Below are 17,610 nucleotides of genomic sequence, written 5' to 3'. Positions count from 1 at the left end.
CATCCATTAATACAGACTTCAGATATCAGTGACATAAGCCAAGAGTACAGTAGTAAACCAATTAGGGATTGAACCCAAGTCCCTGACGAAACACTAGGTCAACTGTGTTATGGAAATTCAGCTTTTAGGGGTAAAGGCACCATATAACTTTCAAAGGAAATATTTAAGTGTTAAGACTTAATCGAGACATGTGAAGATGTACGTACAGTGGCTTGCGAAAGTATTCACCCCTCTTGGCATTTTTCCTATTTTGTTGCTTTACAACCTGGAATTTAAATGGATTTTGGGGGGGGTTTGTATCATTTGATTTACACAACATGCATACCACTTTGAAGATGCAAAATATTTTTGGGTGTGTAACAAACAAGAAATAAGACAAAAAAACAGAAAACGTGAGCATGCATAAGTATGTCTAAACTTTGTAGAGACACCTTTTGCAGCAATTACAGCTGCAAGTCTCATGGGGTATGTCTCTATAAGCTGGGCACATCTAGCCACTGGGATTTTTGCCCATTCTTCAAGCCAAAACTGCTCCAGCTCCTTCAAGTTGGATGGGTTCCCCTGGTGTACAGCAATCTTTAAGTCATACCACAGATTCTCAATTGGATTGAGGTCTGGGCTTTGACTAGGCCATTCCAAGACATTTAAATGTTTCCCCTTAAACCACTCGAGTGTTGCTTTAGCAGTATGCTTGGGGTCATTGTCCTGCTGGAAGGTGAACCTCCGTCCCAGTCTCAAATCTCTGGAAGACTGAAACAGATTTCCCTCAAGAATTTCCCTGTATTTAGCGCCATCCATCATTCCTTCAATTCTGACCAGTTTCCCAGTCCCTGCCGATGGAAAAACATCCCCACAGCATGATGCTGCCACCACCATGCTGATGGTGTTCTCGGAGTGATGAGATATTTGGGTTTGCGCCAAACATAGTATTTTCCTTGATAGCCAAAAAGCTCAATTTTAGTCTCATCTGACCAGAGTACCTTCTTCCATATGTTTGGGGAGTCTCCCACATGGCTTTTGGCGAACACCAAACGTGTTTGCTTATTTTTTTCTTTAAGCAATGGCTTTTTTCTGGCCACTCTTGTTGCAGACTCTGGGGCCTTTCAGAACATGTGTGTGTGTGTGTGTATATATATATATATATATATATATATATATATATATATATATATATATATATATATATATATATACTGAGATCATGTGACACTTAGATTGCACACAGGTGGACTTTATTTAACTAATTATGTGACTTCTGAAGGTAATTGGTTGCACCAGATCTTATTTAAGGGCTTCATAGCAAAGGGGGTGAATACATATGTACGCACCACTTTTCTGTTATTTATTTTTTTGAATTTTTTGAAACAAGTCCTTTTTTTCATTTCACATCACCAATTTGGACTATTTTGTGTAAGTCCATTACATGAAATCTAAAATAAAAATCCACTTAAATTACAGGTTGTAATGCAACAAAATAGGAAAAATGACAATACTTTTGTACTGAAACTGAATTGGTCTTGAAAGCTCCCGCTACCTTGTACCACCTCCTAGCAACGAGTCTCCTCATTGGACACAGAGAGCAGTCAGTGGCTGTTCAGATCAGAAGACAACTGTTTGACACATCACTACGCCATCATCGCCAGGTTGGCTAGTGACGTCCCCCTATGGCTTCCCTTCTGATACAGAGAAGAATCGTTGGGGTTCTGCCAGGACATATGACTGTATTCGATCATCACAGGGACAGAATTTCAAACTCTTCATCCTCAGAATCAAAGAACCGCTCCAACCTATCGCAGTCTGAGAAATCTAGATGAGAGGGAGAAATAAAGGATTCATCAACATTATCACATCGTCTTTTAAACAGATGTATAGTCTGTAAAGAGAAATTAATCACCTTAACAACATAGGACATTAGATTTCTGAAAATAATTAATCACTTCATTGTCCTGCCCAGATTTTAGGCCAGGATTCAATCAAAGGCGTGTTGTAGTTTGCACACAGCGCTTGGCATTTAAAGGTCATTTACACTTGAGCTGACGTCTGCAGGGATAACTGCCTTTTTTTAAAAGGCGCTTAATGATAACGCACCTCTGACTGAATCCCAGCCTCAATCTGTAAAGAGAAATAAATCACGATATCCCTTCCTCGACCCCCCCCCACAGGTCAAGAGAATGTAGACAGAAGTGTTTGACGTTTACCAGGATTGAGGTTGAGTACGTCTACAGAACAGGCGAAGTGAGATGGTTGACAGTCTACCAGCTCAAACATGGGCAGGCCTTCTCTAGTGTGGGACAACTGAAGAGAAAGACGGGGCAGATAAATACTGATTAGTACACTCTGGGAGAATTGCGAGGAGTCAATGCTCGCAGGACCTGGCTCACTGAACCACAGCAAAACAACTGTCAGATAAAGTAACCTTTTTTTATTTTACCAGGTTGACCCATTTGAGGTTAAAAATACCTATTTTTCAAGGGATACAACTGACACCCGTATCTGAAAAGATGTTTACATTTACATTTGCGTCATTTAGCAGACGCTCTTATCCAGAGCGACTTACATTATTTTTTTTCATACCCCCTGTGGGAATCGAACCCACAACCCTGGCGTTGCAAACGCCATGCTCTATCAACTGAGCTACATCCCTGCCGGCTATTCCCTCCCCTACCCTGGACGACGCTGGGCCAATTGCGCGCCGCCCCATGGGTCTCCCGGTCGCGGCCGGCTACAACAGAGCCTGGATTCGAACCAGGATCTCTAGTGGCACAGCCTGCACTGCGCCTTAGACCACTGCGCCACTCGGGAGACTGAGTGCTGAGGTGAATTGATAACCTTTTTTTTATTTGTATCCCTTTGAAACATCAGAGTACCTTTCGGATGCGCATACACCAGTCATCAAAGTCGTCCTCCGTTCTGCAGAAGAAACCCTGGTAAATATCAGAAAAAAAGGACTGCTGTAGTGAGTCAGCAAAATAGAACACATCTATAGAACTGGAATCCATACCTAACCAACGTTTAGTCATTCACTTCAAATGGCACTCAGCTAAATTATATTTAGCTAATGCTATCATTACGATATACAGTTGAAGTCGGAAGTTTACATACACCTTTTAGCCAAATACTTTTTAACTCAGTTTTTCACAATTCCTGACATTTAATCCTAGTAAAAATTCCCTGTCTAAGGTCAGTCAGGATCACCACTTTATTTTAAGAATGCGAAATGTCAGAATAATAGTACAGAGAATGATTTATTTCAGCTTTTATTTCTTTCATCACATTCCCAGTGGGTCAGAAGTTTACATACACTCAATTGGTATTTGGTAGCATTGCCTTTAAATTGTTTAACTTGGATCAAACGTTTGCCCACACATTTTCTATAGGTTTTAGGTCAGGGCTTTGTGATGGCCACTCCAATACCTTTTGTTGTCCTTAAGCCATTTTGCCAAAACTTTGGAAGTATGCTTGGGGTCATTGTCCATTTGGAAGACCCATTTGCGACCAAGCTTTAACTTCCTGACTGATGTCTTGAGATGTTGCTTCAATATATCCACATAATTTTCCTTCCTCATGATGCCATCTATTTTGTGAAGTGCACCAGTCCCTCCTGCAGCAAAGCACCCCCACAGCATGATGCTGCCACCCCTGTGCTTCACGGTTGGGATGGTGTTCTTCGGCTTGCAAGCATTCGCCCTTTTTCCTCTAAACATAACAATGGCATTTATGGCCAAACAGTTCTATTTGTGTTTCATCAGACCAGAGGACATTTCTCCAAAAAGTACGATCTTTGTCCCCATGTGCAGTTGCAAACCGTAGTCTGGCTTTTTTATGGCGGTTTTGGAGCAGTGGCTTCTTCCTTGCTGAGCGGCCTTTCAGGTTATATCGATATAGGACTTGTGGATATAGATACTTTTGTACCCGTTTCCTCCAGCATCTTCACACGGTCCTTTGCTGTTGTTCTGGGATTGATTTGCACTTTTCGCACCAAAGTATTTTCATCTCTAGGAGACAGAACGCATCTCCTTCCTGAGCGGTATGACGGCTGCGTGGTCCCATGGTGTTTATACTTGCGTACTATTGTTTGTACAGATTAACGTGGTACCTTCAGGCGTTTGGAAATTGCTCCCAAGGATGAACCAGACGTGGAGGTCTACAACTTTTCTTCTGAGGTCTTGGCAGATTTCTCTTGATTTTCCCATGATGTCAAGCAAAGAGGCACTGCGTTTGAAGGTAGGCCTTGAAATACATCCACAGGTACACCTCCAATTGACTCAAATGATGTCAATTAGCCTATCAGAAGCTTCTAAAGCCATGACATTTTCTGGAATTTTCCAAGCTGTTTAAAGGCACAGTCAACTTAGATTATTTCACCTATAATTCACTGTATCACAATTCCAGTGGGTCAGAAGTTTACATACACTGTCTGTAAACAATTGTTGGAAAAATTACTTGTGTCACGCACAAAGTAGATGTCCTAACCGACTTGCCAAAACTATAGTTCGTTAACAAGAAATGTGTGGAGTGGTTGAAAAAACGAGTTTTAATGACTTCAACTTAATTGCATGTAAACTTCCGACTTCAACTGTACCTGCTGCTTGAGAAAAGGGGTTAGCAAGCTAAATATTGCTCTACCTTTGACCTAAACCCACATAGCCCTAGCCTCTGGTTCTCTTACCACTGCGATGGAGGGGTCTATTTCACAGATATGCATGCGGCAGGGCGGGTGCTGACAGTGGTAGGTGTGGTCCGGGACTTGGCTGTCCTCACAGGGCTCTACTGCAGGCTGGGTGGTGTGGGGGTCCAGGTAGATAAGCTCATCTCCTGGGGGGGAGATAGAGGACAACATGCCCTACTTAGCAGCAGGAGACCGTTCAAGTATGATTTTACATCTTTCTTTTAGCTCCTAGTGGAGCAGAGGGTCGCAATAGTGCAAAGCATGAAGAGTGTATTCTAACTAGAGGAGACCATAGACTGGATATTTCTATGAAGTAATGTCAGTGTGCAGAACATACCAACATAGCCTATGAAGTAATGGGCACTGTTGGGTTTCCCTCCGATGACACCAAGGGACTGGGGCAGCTGGAAGCATTGCTGTGAACAAGATACACAGAAAGAGGGGATGGAATTTGACCCGGTCGTATACATGGAAAAGGTCATTACACTTTAGTTTGTGGGTGAATATTATTCTGGTCCCAGATAGGTTCGTGTTGTAAAGCCAACTCTCATGGCATGACAACAACCATAGGAGTTGGTAAGACAGCACAAACAGATCTGGGGCCAGGCTAGGTAATGACCATAGGAGTTGGTAAGACAGCACAAACAGATCTGGGACCGGGCTAGGTAATGATCATAGGAGTTGGTAAGACAGCACAAACAGATCTGGGACCAGGCTCTTTTCTCTCAGTCCCACCTTCAGGGTCTGGATGTAGGCCTCGTTGATGTGGCTTAGGCCCAGCCTGAGTGGAATGAGGAGAAGCAGGGGCTTCCAGAGAGCGGTCTCTTCCTCAGCCAGGGCACAGGCCCCCTCCAGGCAGCCGTTACGCTCCGGCATCCCCCCCTCGAAATCCACACACGCTGCTCCACCATAGTCCAGCCAGGGCATACACAGCCGCTCTGGGGAGAATAGCAACATTACATAGCATACAGTGCATTCGGGAAGTATTCAGACCCCTTCACTTTTTCCACATTTTGTAACGTTACAGCCTTATTCTAAAAAAGGTTAATTTGATTTTTTTCCCCTCATCAATCTACACACAATACCACATAATGACAAAGCAAAAACAGGTTTTCAGAATGTTTTGTTAATTTATTACATTTACATAAGTATTCAGACCCTTTATTCAGTACTTTGTTGAAACCCCTTTGGCAGCGATTACAGCCTCGAGTCTTCTTGGGTATGACGCTACAAGCTTGGCACACCTGTATTTGGGGAGTTTCTCCCATTCTTCTCTGCAGATCCTCTCAAGCTCTGTCAGGTTGGATGGGGAGCGTCGCTGCACAGCTATTTTCAGGTCTCTCCAGAGATGTTCGATCGGGTTCAAGTCTGGGCTCTGGCTGGGCCACTCAAGGACATTCAGAGACTTGTCCCGAAGCCATTCCTGCATTGTCTTGGCTGTGTGCTTAGGGTCGTTGTCCTGTTGGAAGGTGAACCTTCGCCCCAGTCTGAGGTCCTGAGCACTCTAGAGAAGGTTTTCATTAAGGATCTCTGTACTTTGCTCTGTTCATCTTTCCCTCGATCCTGACTAGTCTCCCAGTCCCTGCCACTGAAAAACATCCCCACAGCATGATGCTGCCACCACCATGCTTCACCGTAGGGAGGGTGCCAGGTTTACTCCAGATGTGACACTTGGCATTCAGGCCAAAGAGTTCAATCTTGGGTTTTATCAGACCAGAGAATCTTGTTTATCATGGTCTGAGAGTCTTTAGGTGCCTTTTGGCCCAAGCGGGCTGTCATGTGCCTTTTACTGAGGAGTGGCTTCCATCTTGCCACTCTACCATAAATGCCTGTATGGTGGAGTGCTGCAGAGATGGTTGTCCTTCTGGAAAGTTCTCCCATCTCCACAGAGGAACTCTGGAGCTCTGTCAGAGTGATCATTGGGTTCTTGGTCACCTCCCTGACCAAGGCCCTTCTCCACCTGATTGCTCAGTTTGGCCGGGTACCAAAATTCTTGGTGGTACCAAGTCTTGGTGGTACCAAAATTCTTCCATTTAAGAATAAGAATGATGGAGGCCACTGTGTTCTTGAGGACCTTCAATGCTGCAGAAATTTTTTTGGTACCCTTCCCCAGATCTGTGCCTCGACATGATCCTGTCTCGGAGCTCTACAGACAATTCCTTCGACCTCATGGCTTGGTTTTTGCTCTGACATGTACTGTCAACTGTGGGACCTTTATATAGACAGGTGTGCCTTTCCAAATCATGTCCAATCAATTGAATTTACCACAGGTGGACTCCAATCAAGTTGTAGAAACATCTCAAGGATGATCAATGGAAACAGGATGCACCTGAGCACAATTTCGAGTTTCATAGCAAAGGGTCTGAATACTTATGTAAATACTTATGTAAATAAGGTATGTTTTTTTTTTTTCATATACATTTGCAAACATTTCTAAAAACCGGTTTTCGCTTTGTCATTATGGGGTATTGTGTGTAATTTAATCAATTTTAGAATAATGCTGTAACGTAACAAAATGTGGAAAGAGTCAAGGGATCTGAATACTTTCCGAATGCACTGTACAGGTCTATACATACACAACTCTGGGGAATACAACAGGAGAGGTCAGATAGACTTTCATTCAATCTCACTCATCTAGACTGTACGTTTTGTTTACCCCATATGTAACTCTGTGTAGTTGTTGTTTTTATCGCACTGCTTTGCTTTATCTTGGCCAGGTCGCAGTTGTAAATGAGAACTTGTCCTCAACTGGCTTCTTACCTGGTTAAATAAATAAATAAAATAAAAAAATCTCAATAGCCTGTTCCCATCTACTATTATGGTGGTCCATAAAAGCCCTTGGGCTTGAGTACTCTGGATGACACTCAATACAAAACTGGATGAACGCTAACGTTATGAGTAGGACTAACAGTCGACAGCCCCCCCCCCCTTTTTTTTAACCACGTATGTTCTAGAGATTGATACCACGACTGTGTTCGCTACTCACTGATCTCTTCGATCACCACAGTGTTGTCCATAGCAACGTGCACCGCCAGGCGACTCCACGAGTCAAACACGGTTAGTTTCCTGAGGGGAAGACGGGGGCGAAGTTCAACACCAGGGTAGCAGTCATCGTCTGTACCGCAAAAAAATAAAAACTGTGCAGCCGTAGCACTGAACGCCAGTCTGTTTGTGCTAGTGCCAATGTTTGGCTTGACAATGACGGCAATGGAGTTTGTCCAAGAGCACACACAGATCTGGGACCAGGTTAGTGCAGCCACAGAGTTGGTCATGATCTAGACCAGAGACTTAAGTGATGAGCTCACTGTACTTACTTCAGCACCTGTGCCACTGTGTTTGGTCCGTACCACTGACCTATAGGCTTCCCCTCCCCGACTCCCATCTGGGCTGCAGTACACAGACAAACAACTGCTGTTAGTATCATCCCGATAAAGATGTTGTTATACCAACGCTGTCATCCTAATAAAATATGTTACACCAACACTGTCATCCTAATAAAAATATGTTACACCAACGCTGTCATCCTAATAAAATATGTTACACCAACGCTGTCATCCTAATAAAATATGTTACACCAACGCTGTCATCCTAATAAAATATGTTACACCAACGCTGTCATCCCAATAAAGATACTATAATGTGATTGGTGTAAGAAATACTGCCCATTCAATTCTGAATATAAAGTATGACTGTCTGAAGATGTCGAATAAAGATTACAAGTCCGTATTTACCAATCTGATGTAAAGAATAGTAGCCATCTTTCTTGTCAAGGAAGGCGTTGAGGATACTGATGTACTCATCTCTCTGAGGCTGGTCTCTCACCCATCTCCAGTCTGCATAACAGAAACGCCATTATCATTGGCTGGGTGAAACAAGTACCCCATTGGCTGGGTGAAACAAGTACCCCATTGGCTGGGTGAAACAAGTACCCCATTGTACAGAACACTTTAGTACAGTGCAATAAGAGATTTGTATCACACAGTGCCGGAGATCATTTGATGCAGTAAATTTTAGATAACTTGAATAATAGAAGCTAATGTCCACACAATACCGCTAGCTGTATGCTTCAGGGAACAGATTAAAGGTACAGAATTAGAAAAGCAGTCACTCATACCTCGGCCTAGATGCCTGCAGACCAGGGCCTCGCCTAGGATCATCTGTCCACATCGCAGCATGCAGCCCCAGCCTGTGTCGGACGTAGGCCCTGTCCCTCCTGGAACACCATTGAAACATAATCTGCACCTCATGGGCTAATATTATTGGTATTACATTCAAAATGCCATGGTACTGTAGGCTTATTAGTAATGTCCGAGGGCTTATTCTGTTGCCTGCTACAGTAGGTTGAGGCTACTCACCAATGGGTGGGAAGTTTTTTCTGTAGGTGAACCATAGTCGTGAAGTGACATGTGAAAGAATGTCTTCCTTTTCTGGATAAGCAAAAACAATGAGTTAGCTAAGGAGCATGCCTTCTGCTGCTTACAGTAGGCCTTTATTAACAGTCTGCTGCTTACAGTAGGCCTTTATGCACTGTCTGCTGCTTACAGTAGGCCTTTATTAACTGTATGCTGCTTACAGTAGGCCTTTATTCACTGTCTGCTGCTTACTGTAGGCATTTTAACTGTCTGCTGCTTACTGTAGGCCTTAATTCACTGTCTGCTGCTTACATAAGGCCTTTATACACTGTCTGCTGCTTACAGTAGGCCTTTATATACTGTCTGCTGCTTACAGTAGGCCTTTATATACTGTCTGCTGCTTACTGTAGGCCTTTAACTATCTGCTGCTTACAGTAGACCTTTATTAACTGTCTGCTTCTTACAGTAGGCCTTTATTTACTGTCTGCTGCTTACAGTAGGCCTTTTTCACTGTCTGCTGCTTACAGTAGGTGTTTAACTGTATGCTGCTTACTGTAGGCCTTTATTAACTGTCTGCTGCTTACAGTAGGACTTTATTCACTGTCTGCTGCTTACTGTAGGCCTTTATATACCGTCTGCTGCTTACAGTGGGCCTTTAACTGTCTGCTGCTTACAGTAGGTATTTAACTGTCTGCTGCTTACAGTAGACCTTTAACTGTCTGCTGCTTACAGTAGGCCTTTATATACTGTCTGCTGCTTACTGTAGGCCTTTATATACTGTCTGCTGCTTACAGTAGGCCTTTATTAACTGTCTGCTGCTTACAGTAGGCCTTTATATACTGTCTGCTGCTTACTGTAGGCCTTTATATACTGTCTGCTGCTTACAGTAGGCCTTTATTCACTGTCTGCTGCTTACAGTAGGCCTTTAATCACTGTATGCTGCTTACAGTAGGCCTTTAATCACTGTATGCTGCTTACAGTAGGCCTTTATATACTGTCTGCTGCTTACAGTAGGCCTTTATATACTGTCTGCTGCTTACTGTAGGCCTTTATATACTGTCTGCTGCTTACAGTAGGCCTTTATTAACTGTCTGCTGCTTACAGTAGGCCTTTATTAACTGTCTGCTGCTTACAGTAGGCCTTTATTAACTGTCTGTGTGTTTGTTCTGTACTTCTGTACTTCATTTACATGTGTATATAATGACTTACTGAGGATCAAATCAAATATTATTTGTCACATGCGACGAATACAACAGGTGTAGTAGACCTTACCACAAAATGCTTACAAGCCCTTAACCAACAATGCAGAGTAAGAAAACGCTAAATAAACTAAATGTTTAAAAAAAAAAACACAACAGTGACACCACCTCCCGTCTTGCATTACGTGACAGTAGACTGCCCCAGTATCTGTGTGTTAAGAGATGTTGCCAATGAGTATGACACGTCTCCTCTCTAACGCCCAGAAAACTCGGATTCAAACTCCCATTAGACAGCTCTGCAAGCGTTATGTCAAAATACGTTCGTTACCATCTTCATTTATTCCCGTTACGGCAGGTATGTACTTCCAAAAAATGTCTAAATAAAAATGTACAAGCACCCGAGAAAATGCCTATTTGGCACCTCCGATGGCAGTTGTTGTAGACGTCCGACCTGTGTGTGGCAGTAATGAGTGATTTGGAGGTTAAACTTTTTTGGAAGTACATACCGGCCGTAACGTGAGTAAATGAAGATAAGTACTCAGCAAAATTCCATATTTTGTGAGTACCAAACGTATTATAACATGTGCAGAGCTGTCTAATGGGAGTTTGAATCAGAGCTTTCTGGGCGTTAGAGAGGAGAGTTTATACTCACCGTCTACATCTCTAACACACAGATACTGGGGCAACAGTAGACCCTGTTTTATGATCTGATGTCTTCACTACCTGTGAGTGCATTGAATTCTTTCCCCAAGATCCACACAGGCTCTGAGGTCTCTGGAAAATCGTCAAACTCTCCAAAGCGAAGTGTGTCGTATGTGAGAGTAGCTGAAATATAAAGTGCATCTGATTCAGAACACCTTGCTACATGGCTTACACACACACATATATTTGAACAAGGAATCATTAATGAACACCTTCCTAATATTGAGTTGCACTCCCTTTTGCCCTCAGAACAGCCCCAATTCGTCGGAGCATGGGATTCTACAAGGTGTCAAAAGCATTCCACAGGGATGCTGGCCCATGTTGACTCCAATGCTTCCCCCAGTTGTGTCAAGTTGGCTGGATGTCCTTTGGGTGGTGGACCATTCTTGATACACACGGGAAACTGTTGAGCGTGAAAAACACAGCAGCTTTGCAGTCGTTGACAGAAACCGGTGCGCCTGGCACCTACTACCATACCCTGTTCAAAGGCACTTAAATATTTTGTCTTGCCCATTCAACCTCTGAATGGCACACATACACAATCTCAATTGTCTCAAGGTTTAAAAATCCTTCTTTAACCCGTCTCTTCCCCTTCATCTACACTGATTTTAAGTGGATATAACAAGTGACATCAATAAGTGATCATAGCTTTCACATGGTCAGTCTATGTCATGGAAAGAGCATGTTGTACACTCAGTGTATATTGATTTCAGTAACATTAGGACTAGTAGCTAGCTATCCTCCAAGCACTTTCAGCACTGCAATGCAAAACATATTCACTCACTCAATGCAGTTTGACAGTTGAGCTTGCTAGCTAGCCAGCCAAGTATGGGATTGCGACAGAGAATGACATTGCAAATACAGATTTGGCTTGCTAGCTATGTGACCATCCTTTCAGCGGTTGTTGGTAGGTAGCTAGTTAGTTAGCTAGTGACACTAGACAATAACGTTATGTTACATGGGCGTAGGCGACAAAGATTTGTCTTGGGAGTCAGGGACCTAGTTATGCTAACGTTAACTGATATCGTGGACAGAAAATAGCCGCAGCTAAAACATGGGTTTATTTCACCTTAGTTCGTCGTTTTCAGTCCAACTATACTGATTGCTAGGTTAGCTAGCTAGCTAGTTCACAAGCAAAATGTGTTTAATAATCAATCAAACTGACATCTGCTGATTTTAGCCTGTCAGTCTGGTTGGGTGGGTGGGTTGGTAGCAGCTGCCTAACTGCTAGCTATGACTATTTTGATTCACATTCAAACTAGATGTAAACCTCAACTGATGTACAAATTGGAATCCATTATGAAATAGCTAAATATGGCGTGCTTTGTTCAGAGGGACTCTAAAACACACAAAAAAGCGTTGAATCATTGTTTTCCTTAGGAAATATTTCCTACCTGCATCCATCCCGACAGTGCTTCACCCTATCTTGTTGTTGTTGGTCCGTCCAACGTTGCGAAATATCATACGGCCAATGAGAAATCAATACTGCCTAAATAGCCTTACAGTATCCAATAGGATTTCCTGTTTTGGTCGGGGGCAACTATTTTTCGTCCAATAAGAAGCCGCAAAACTCATCCTAGGCACAACCCTTTTTCGCAGATCTGTTGGTGTTGATAGAATGCAAGGAAAGCAATTCAACGCGCTTTCTTGCCCGCATAGTATGAAGATCAGCGAAACTTGACGAACTGACTGGCCTGCCAAGAACAACCAGGAAGTAAACAGGAAGTCAGAGAAGAAAGGAATTTGTCCAACGTGTCCGTCCCGTGATCACTTGTTTACAGTCTAGCCTAGCAGGGATATAGTTTCACACTGACGTCAAAAATGTCATATTTTTTCGTATTTTAACTACCTAACCATTTTCCTAACCTTAATCGTATTCACCTAACCTACTACGTTAATTATCCTAACCTGCTGCGTAAATTCTCCTAACCGGCTACGAAAAGAAAATTCTGTAAAATTCTGACAAACTGTATCCCTTTTAGACAAAACCATTGTTTACCTCGTTCCCTCCAGCTGTCAACTCGCCTGTAATAACCTGTAATAGTTTCTTATGAATTATTAAAAATATATTGTTTTGTCTTGAGCCAATAAATAACGACTCATTATTATTTGTAGATCAGTCAGTTATTCACAATTTACCCATGATACATCACGGTGTTGGTGCTGTCGAACACGGTCGTCACTAGTTAACACAGCCACAAAGTCATAAACCCCACATATTTCTGAAATGTATCTTCTTAAAAACGTATTTTAAACCTAACCACACTGCTAACCTTATGCCTAATCTTAACCTTAAATTAAAACCAAAAAGCACATTTTTGTTTTAATTATATATTTTTATATATAGCCAATGTTGACATTGTGGCTGTGTTATGTAGTAGGAACCCTCGAACCCTAGCACATACTGAAATATGTTCCCGGGATTCATCCTATAACATTGAAGAGTTTACCACATCAGTCACTGGCAAGAATCCATGGATTACGGGCAGCATCTGCACTGAGCTAAAGGCTAGAGCTGCTGTTTTCAAGGAGTGGGACACTAATCCGGACACTTATAAGAAATCCTGTTAAACCAACGAGCGATCAAACAGTGAAAATGTCAATACAGGTCTAAGATCGAATCCTACTACGCCGGCTCTGACGCTCGTCGTCTGTGGCAGGGCTTGCAAACTATCACGGATTACAAAGGAAAACCCATCCGCATGCTGCCCAGTGACTCGAGCCTACCAGAGGAGCTAAAATCCCTTCTATGCTGGCTTCGAGGCAAGCAACACTGAACCATGCATGAGAGCACCAGCTGTTCCGGACGACTGTGTGATCTCGCTCTCCATAGCCGATGTGAGTAAGACCTTTTTAAACAGGTTAACATTCACAAGGCCGCAGGGCCAGATGGATTACCAGGACGTGTACTCAGAGCTGCCAAGTGTCTTCACCAGTGCTGTAAATCGGGAGGTGGCGGAACTAAAAGTGAGCGTGAGAGGGGGGGTGACCTGAGGGGCTCTGACGAACTGGAACGGATAAAATAAATGTTAAAAAACGTTATAATAAAGCAGTGCATGCAGTTCATCGCATTTGTGTAGTGGAATAGAGTATTAGTGTAGAGGAGCTTACATGGGAGATCTTTTAAAAAAATTTGGGTCTGGGAAGAATTTGGCATTTTATAAACACATTTCATGCACATTTCAGACTTTAGCAGAATATTTTGTAATACCACACAAATGATCGAAATGACTTTGAGGCTACTTTGACACTGACAGACTGAGAATCTGAGATCAATAAAAACGACCAATAGTCTAGGCCTAGGTTGTTAGGAGACATATTGTACAATATGAGGAGGAAATTATAGTCCTAGAAAAGCTTTCCACTTTCACTGACTCACCCAATGATGCGCTGCTCACTCGCCGGGCAATGGCCGACCCTCTAGTTCCAAAAGTCTATCTCTCGTTTTACTTTGTAAAACAATATTCGCTCAATAGGCCTATTTGGAAGTTGATCAAATATTTTGGTAGCCTACAGAAAGATTAGTCTTCAATTTTAAGCAGGAGCTATTTCAAATCAAATCAAATTTTATTTGTCACATACACGTGTTTAGCAGATGTTATAGCGGGTGTAGCGAAATACTTGTGCTTCTAGCTCCGACAATGCAGTAATATCTAACAAGTAATATCTAACAATTTCACAGCATATACCCAATACACACAAAACTAGTAAGGCATGGGATTTAAGAATATATACATATATGGACAAGTAATGACAGAGCGGCATGGACTAAGATACAGTAGAATATTATAGAATAGAATACAGTATATACATATGAGATGAGTAGTGCAAGATACAGTAGCTTGCGAAAATATTCACCCCCCTTGGGAATTAAAATAGATTTTTGGGGGGTTTGTATCATTTGATTTACACAACATGCCTACCACATTGAAGATGCAAAATATATTTTTTTGTGAAACAAACAAGAAATAACACACAAAAACCTGACAACTTGAGCGTGCATAACTATTCATGCTTAGGGTCCTTGTCCTGCTGGAAGGTGAACCTACGTCCCAGTCTCAAATCTCTGGAAGACTGAAACAGGTTTCCCTCAAAAATGTCCCTGTATTTAGCGCCATCCGTCATTCCTTCAATTCTGACCAGTTTCCCAGTCCCTGCCGATTAAAAACATCCCCACAGCATGATGCTGCCACCACCATGCTTCACTGTGGGGATGGTGTTCTCGGGGTGATGAGAGGTGTTGGGTTTTCGCCAGACATAGTGTTTTCCTTGATGGCCAAAAAGCTCAATTTTAGTCTCATCTGACCAGAGTACCTTCTTCCATATGTTTGGGGAGTCTCCCACATGCCTTTTGGTGAACACCAAACGTGTTTGCTTTTTTTTTTTTCTTGAAGCAATGGCTTTTTTCTGGCCACTCTTCCGTAAAGCCCAGCTCTGTGGAGTGTACAGCTTAAAGTGGTCCTATGGACAGATACTCCAATCTCCGCTGTGGCCCTTGAAGCTCCTTCAGGGTTATCTTTGGTCTCTTTGTTGCCTCTCTGATTAATGCCCTCCTTGCCTGGTCCGTGAGTTTTGGCGGGCGGCCCTCTCTTGGCAGGTCTCTTGTGGTGCCATATTCTTTCAATTTTTTAAAATACTGGATTTAATAGTGCTCTGTGTGATGTTCAAAGTTTCAGATATTTTTTCATAACCCAACCCTGATCTGTACTTCTCCACATCTTTGTCCCTGACCTGTTTGGAGAGCTCCTTGGTCTTCATGGTGCCGCTTGCTTGGTGGTGCCCCTTGCATAGTGGTGTTGCAGACTCTGGGGCCTTTCAGAACAGGTGTATATATACACTGAGATCATGTGACAGATCATGTGACACGAAGAGTGCACAAAGGTGGACTTTATTTTACATTTAACATTTAAGTCATTTAGCAGACGCTCTTATCCAGAGCGACTTACAAATTGGTGCATTCAACTTAGGATAGCCAGTGGGACAACCACATCTTGATCACAGTAAGTACACTTCTTCAAACAAGCAGCTGTGAGCAAAGTCAGTGCAATCAGGGACAACTACATCTCAATCTTTATTTAACTAATTATGTGACTTCTGAAGGTAATTGGTTGCACCAGATCTTATTTAGGGGATTCATAGCAAAGGGGGTGAAAACATATGCACGCACCCCTTTTCCGTTATTTATTTTGTATAATTTTTTGAAACAAGTTATTTTTTTTTCATTTCACTTCACCAATTTGGGCTATTTTGTGTATGTCCATTACATGAAATCCAAATAAAAATCAATTTAAATTACAGGTTGTAATGCAACAAAATAGGAAAAACACCAAGGGGGATGAATACTTTTGCAAGGCACTGTAATAGAAAGTAAATCTCATTCTAGTTCTGAGAGAGATACAGGTGTGCCACAACAGCAATGTCCACCTGTGGTCTCAAACATTAGGATATAATGTTGTGCAAACCACAAGCCAGGGCCGGCCCAACACAAATTAATTCTTAGAATATCAGGCACGGGCTGAAAATCTACATTTTCAAATAGTTTTTTTTTTTAGGGGGCAGGAGAATTAATGAGGAGGCAACTCGAATGACCTCTGATCGATTTTATTCCAATTCTTACATTCAGGTCCGGCTCTAGCCCTAAACGCGATTTGGTTGGTGTCAGTCGGCGTCTCAACTTCCTGTTGAGAGTTAGAGTAGTAGAAAACACGAGGTGCAAGTTCGACATTCGGTTGTGCATCAGCAAATTTTGTCTTGTTATGTCAGTCACTGACAGGCACTCAATTAGCCATGTCAGCAAAAACTTATATAGATTGGGAAGTTAGTCTAGCCAGCTATTTAAACTTGGGGCTGTTTTTCATGGTTCGGGCTAGGCCCCTTAGTTCCAGTGAAGGGAAATCTTAACGCTACAGCATACAATTACATTCTAGACGATTCTATGCTTCCAACTTTGGTGCAACAGTTTGGGGAAGGCCCTTTCTTGTTTCAGCATGATAATGCCCCCTTGCACAAAGCGAAGTTCATACAGAAATGTTTTGTCGAGATCGGTGTTGAAAAACTTGACTGGCCTGCACAGAGCCCTGACCTCAACCTAATCAAACATCTTTGGGATGAATTGGAACGCCGACTGCGAGCCATGCCTACTCGCCCAACATCAGTGCCCGACCTCACTAATGCTCTTGTGGCTGAATGGAAGCAAGTCCCCGCAGCAATGTTCCAACATCTAGTGGAAAGCCTCCCCAGAAGAGTAGAGGCTGTTATAGCAGCAAAGGGGGGGACCAACTCCATATTAATGGGCAAGATTTTGGAATGAGATGTTCGATGAGCAGGTGTCCACATACTTTTGGCAATTTCGTATATCTACCTCAATTACCTCGTCCCTCTTGCACATCAACTCTGTAATGGTACCCCGTGTATACATCCACGTTTTCCTTACTCAATGTGTATTTATTCCTCGTGTTATGTTGTTAATATGTATATATTATTATTTCAATTTGTATTATTATCTATTTGTATTGTTTTATTTCACTTTGTCCTGCCTTGTTGGAGTTCGGAGCGCAATAATTTCACTGTCCCCTGTAATTACATCTGCAACCCTGTACATGTGACTATTAAACTCTATAATCTAATCCATAATTTTTCAATTTTTTCTCTCTGCATTGTTGGAAAAGTAAGCGTTCCACTGTTAGTA

General features: G+C 42.5%; 1 protein-coding gene across 1 annotated transcript; it reads right to left on the bottom strand.

The window, feature by feature from the left end:
• Nucleotides 1-1,212: 1,212 nt before the first annotated feature.
• Nucleotides 1,213-12,395, bottom strand: LOC311131203 (cysteine protease ATG4B-like). The gene is made up of 13 exons (XM_084164057.1): nucleotides 12,317-12,395; nucleotides 10,944-11,045; nucleotides 9,025-9,096; nucleotides 8,784-8,882; nucleotides 8,401-8,502; nucleotides 7,984-8,056; nucleotides 7,656-7,735; nucleotides 5,405-5,607; nucleotides 5,007-5,085; nucleotides 4,670-4,815; nucleotides 2,868-2,924; nucleotides 2,199-2,295; nucleotides 1,213-1,806 (listed from the first exon to the last, which is right to left on the bottom strand). Exons 1-13 carry the CDS (start codon nucleotides 12,324-12,326, stop codon nucleotides 1,733-1,735), a joined length of 1,194 nt encoding a protein of 397 aa, XP_084020183.1. The 5' UTR covers nucleotides 12,327-12,395; the 3' UTR covers nucleotides 1,213-1,732.
• Nucleotides 12,396-17,610: the final 5,215 nt, after the last annotated feature.

This window comes from Coregonus lavaretus, assembly GCF_964263955.1.
Source record: "Coregonus lavaretus genome assembly, chromosome: 6".
In the NCBI taxonomy this organism is placed as follows: Eukaryota; Metazoa; Chordata; class Actinopteri; order Salmoniformes; family Salmonidae; genus Coregonus; species Coregonus lavaretus.
This window is presented reverse-complemented; position numbering and strand designations above follow the sequence as displayed.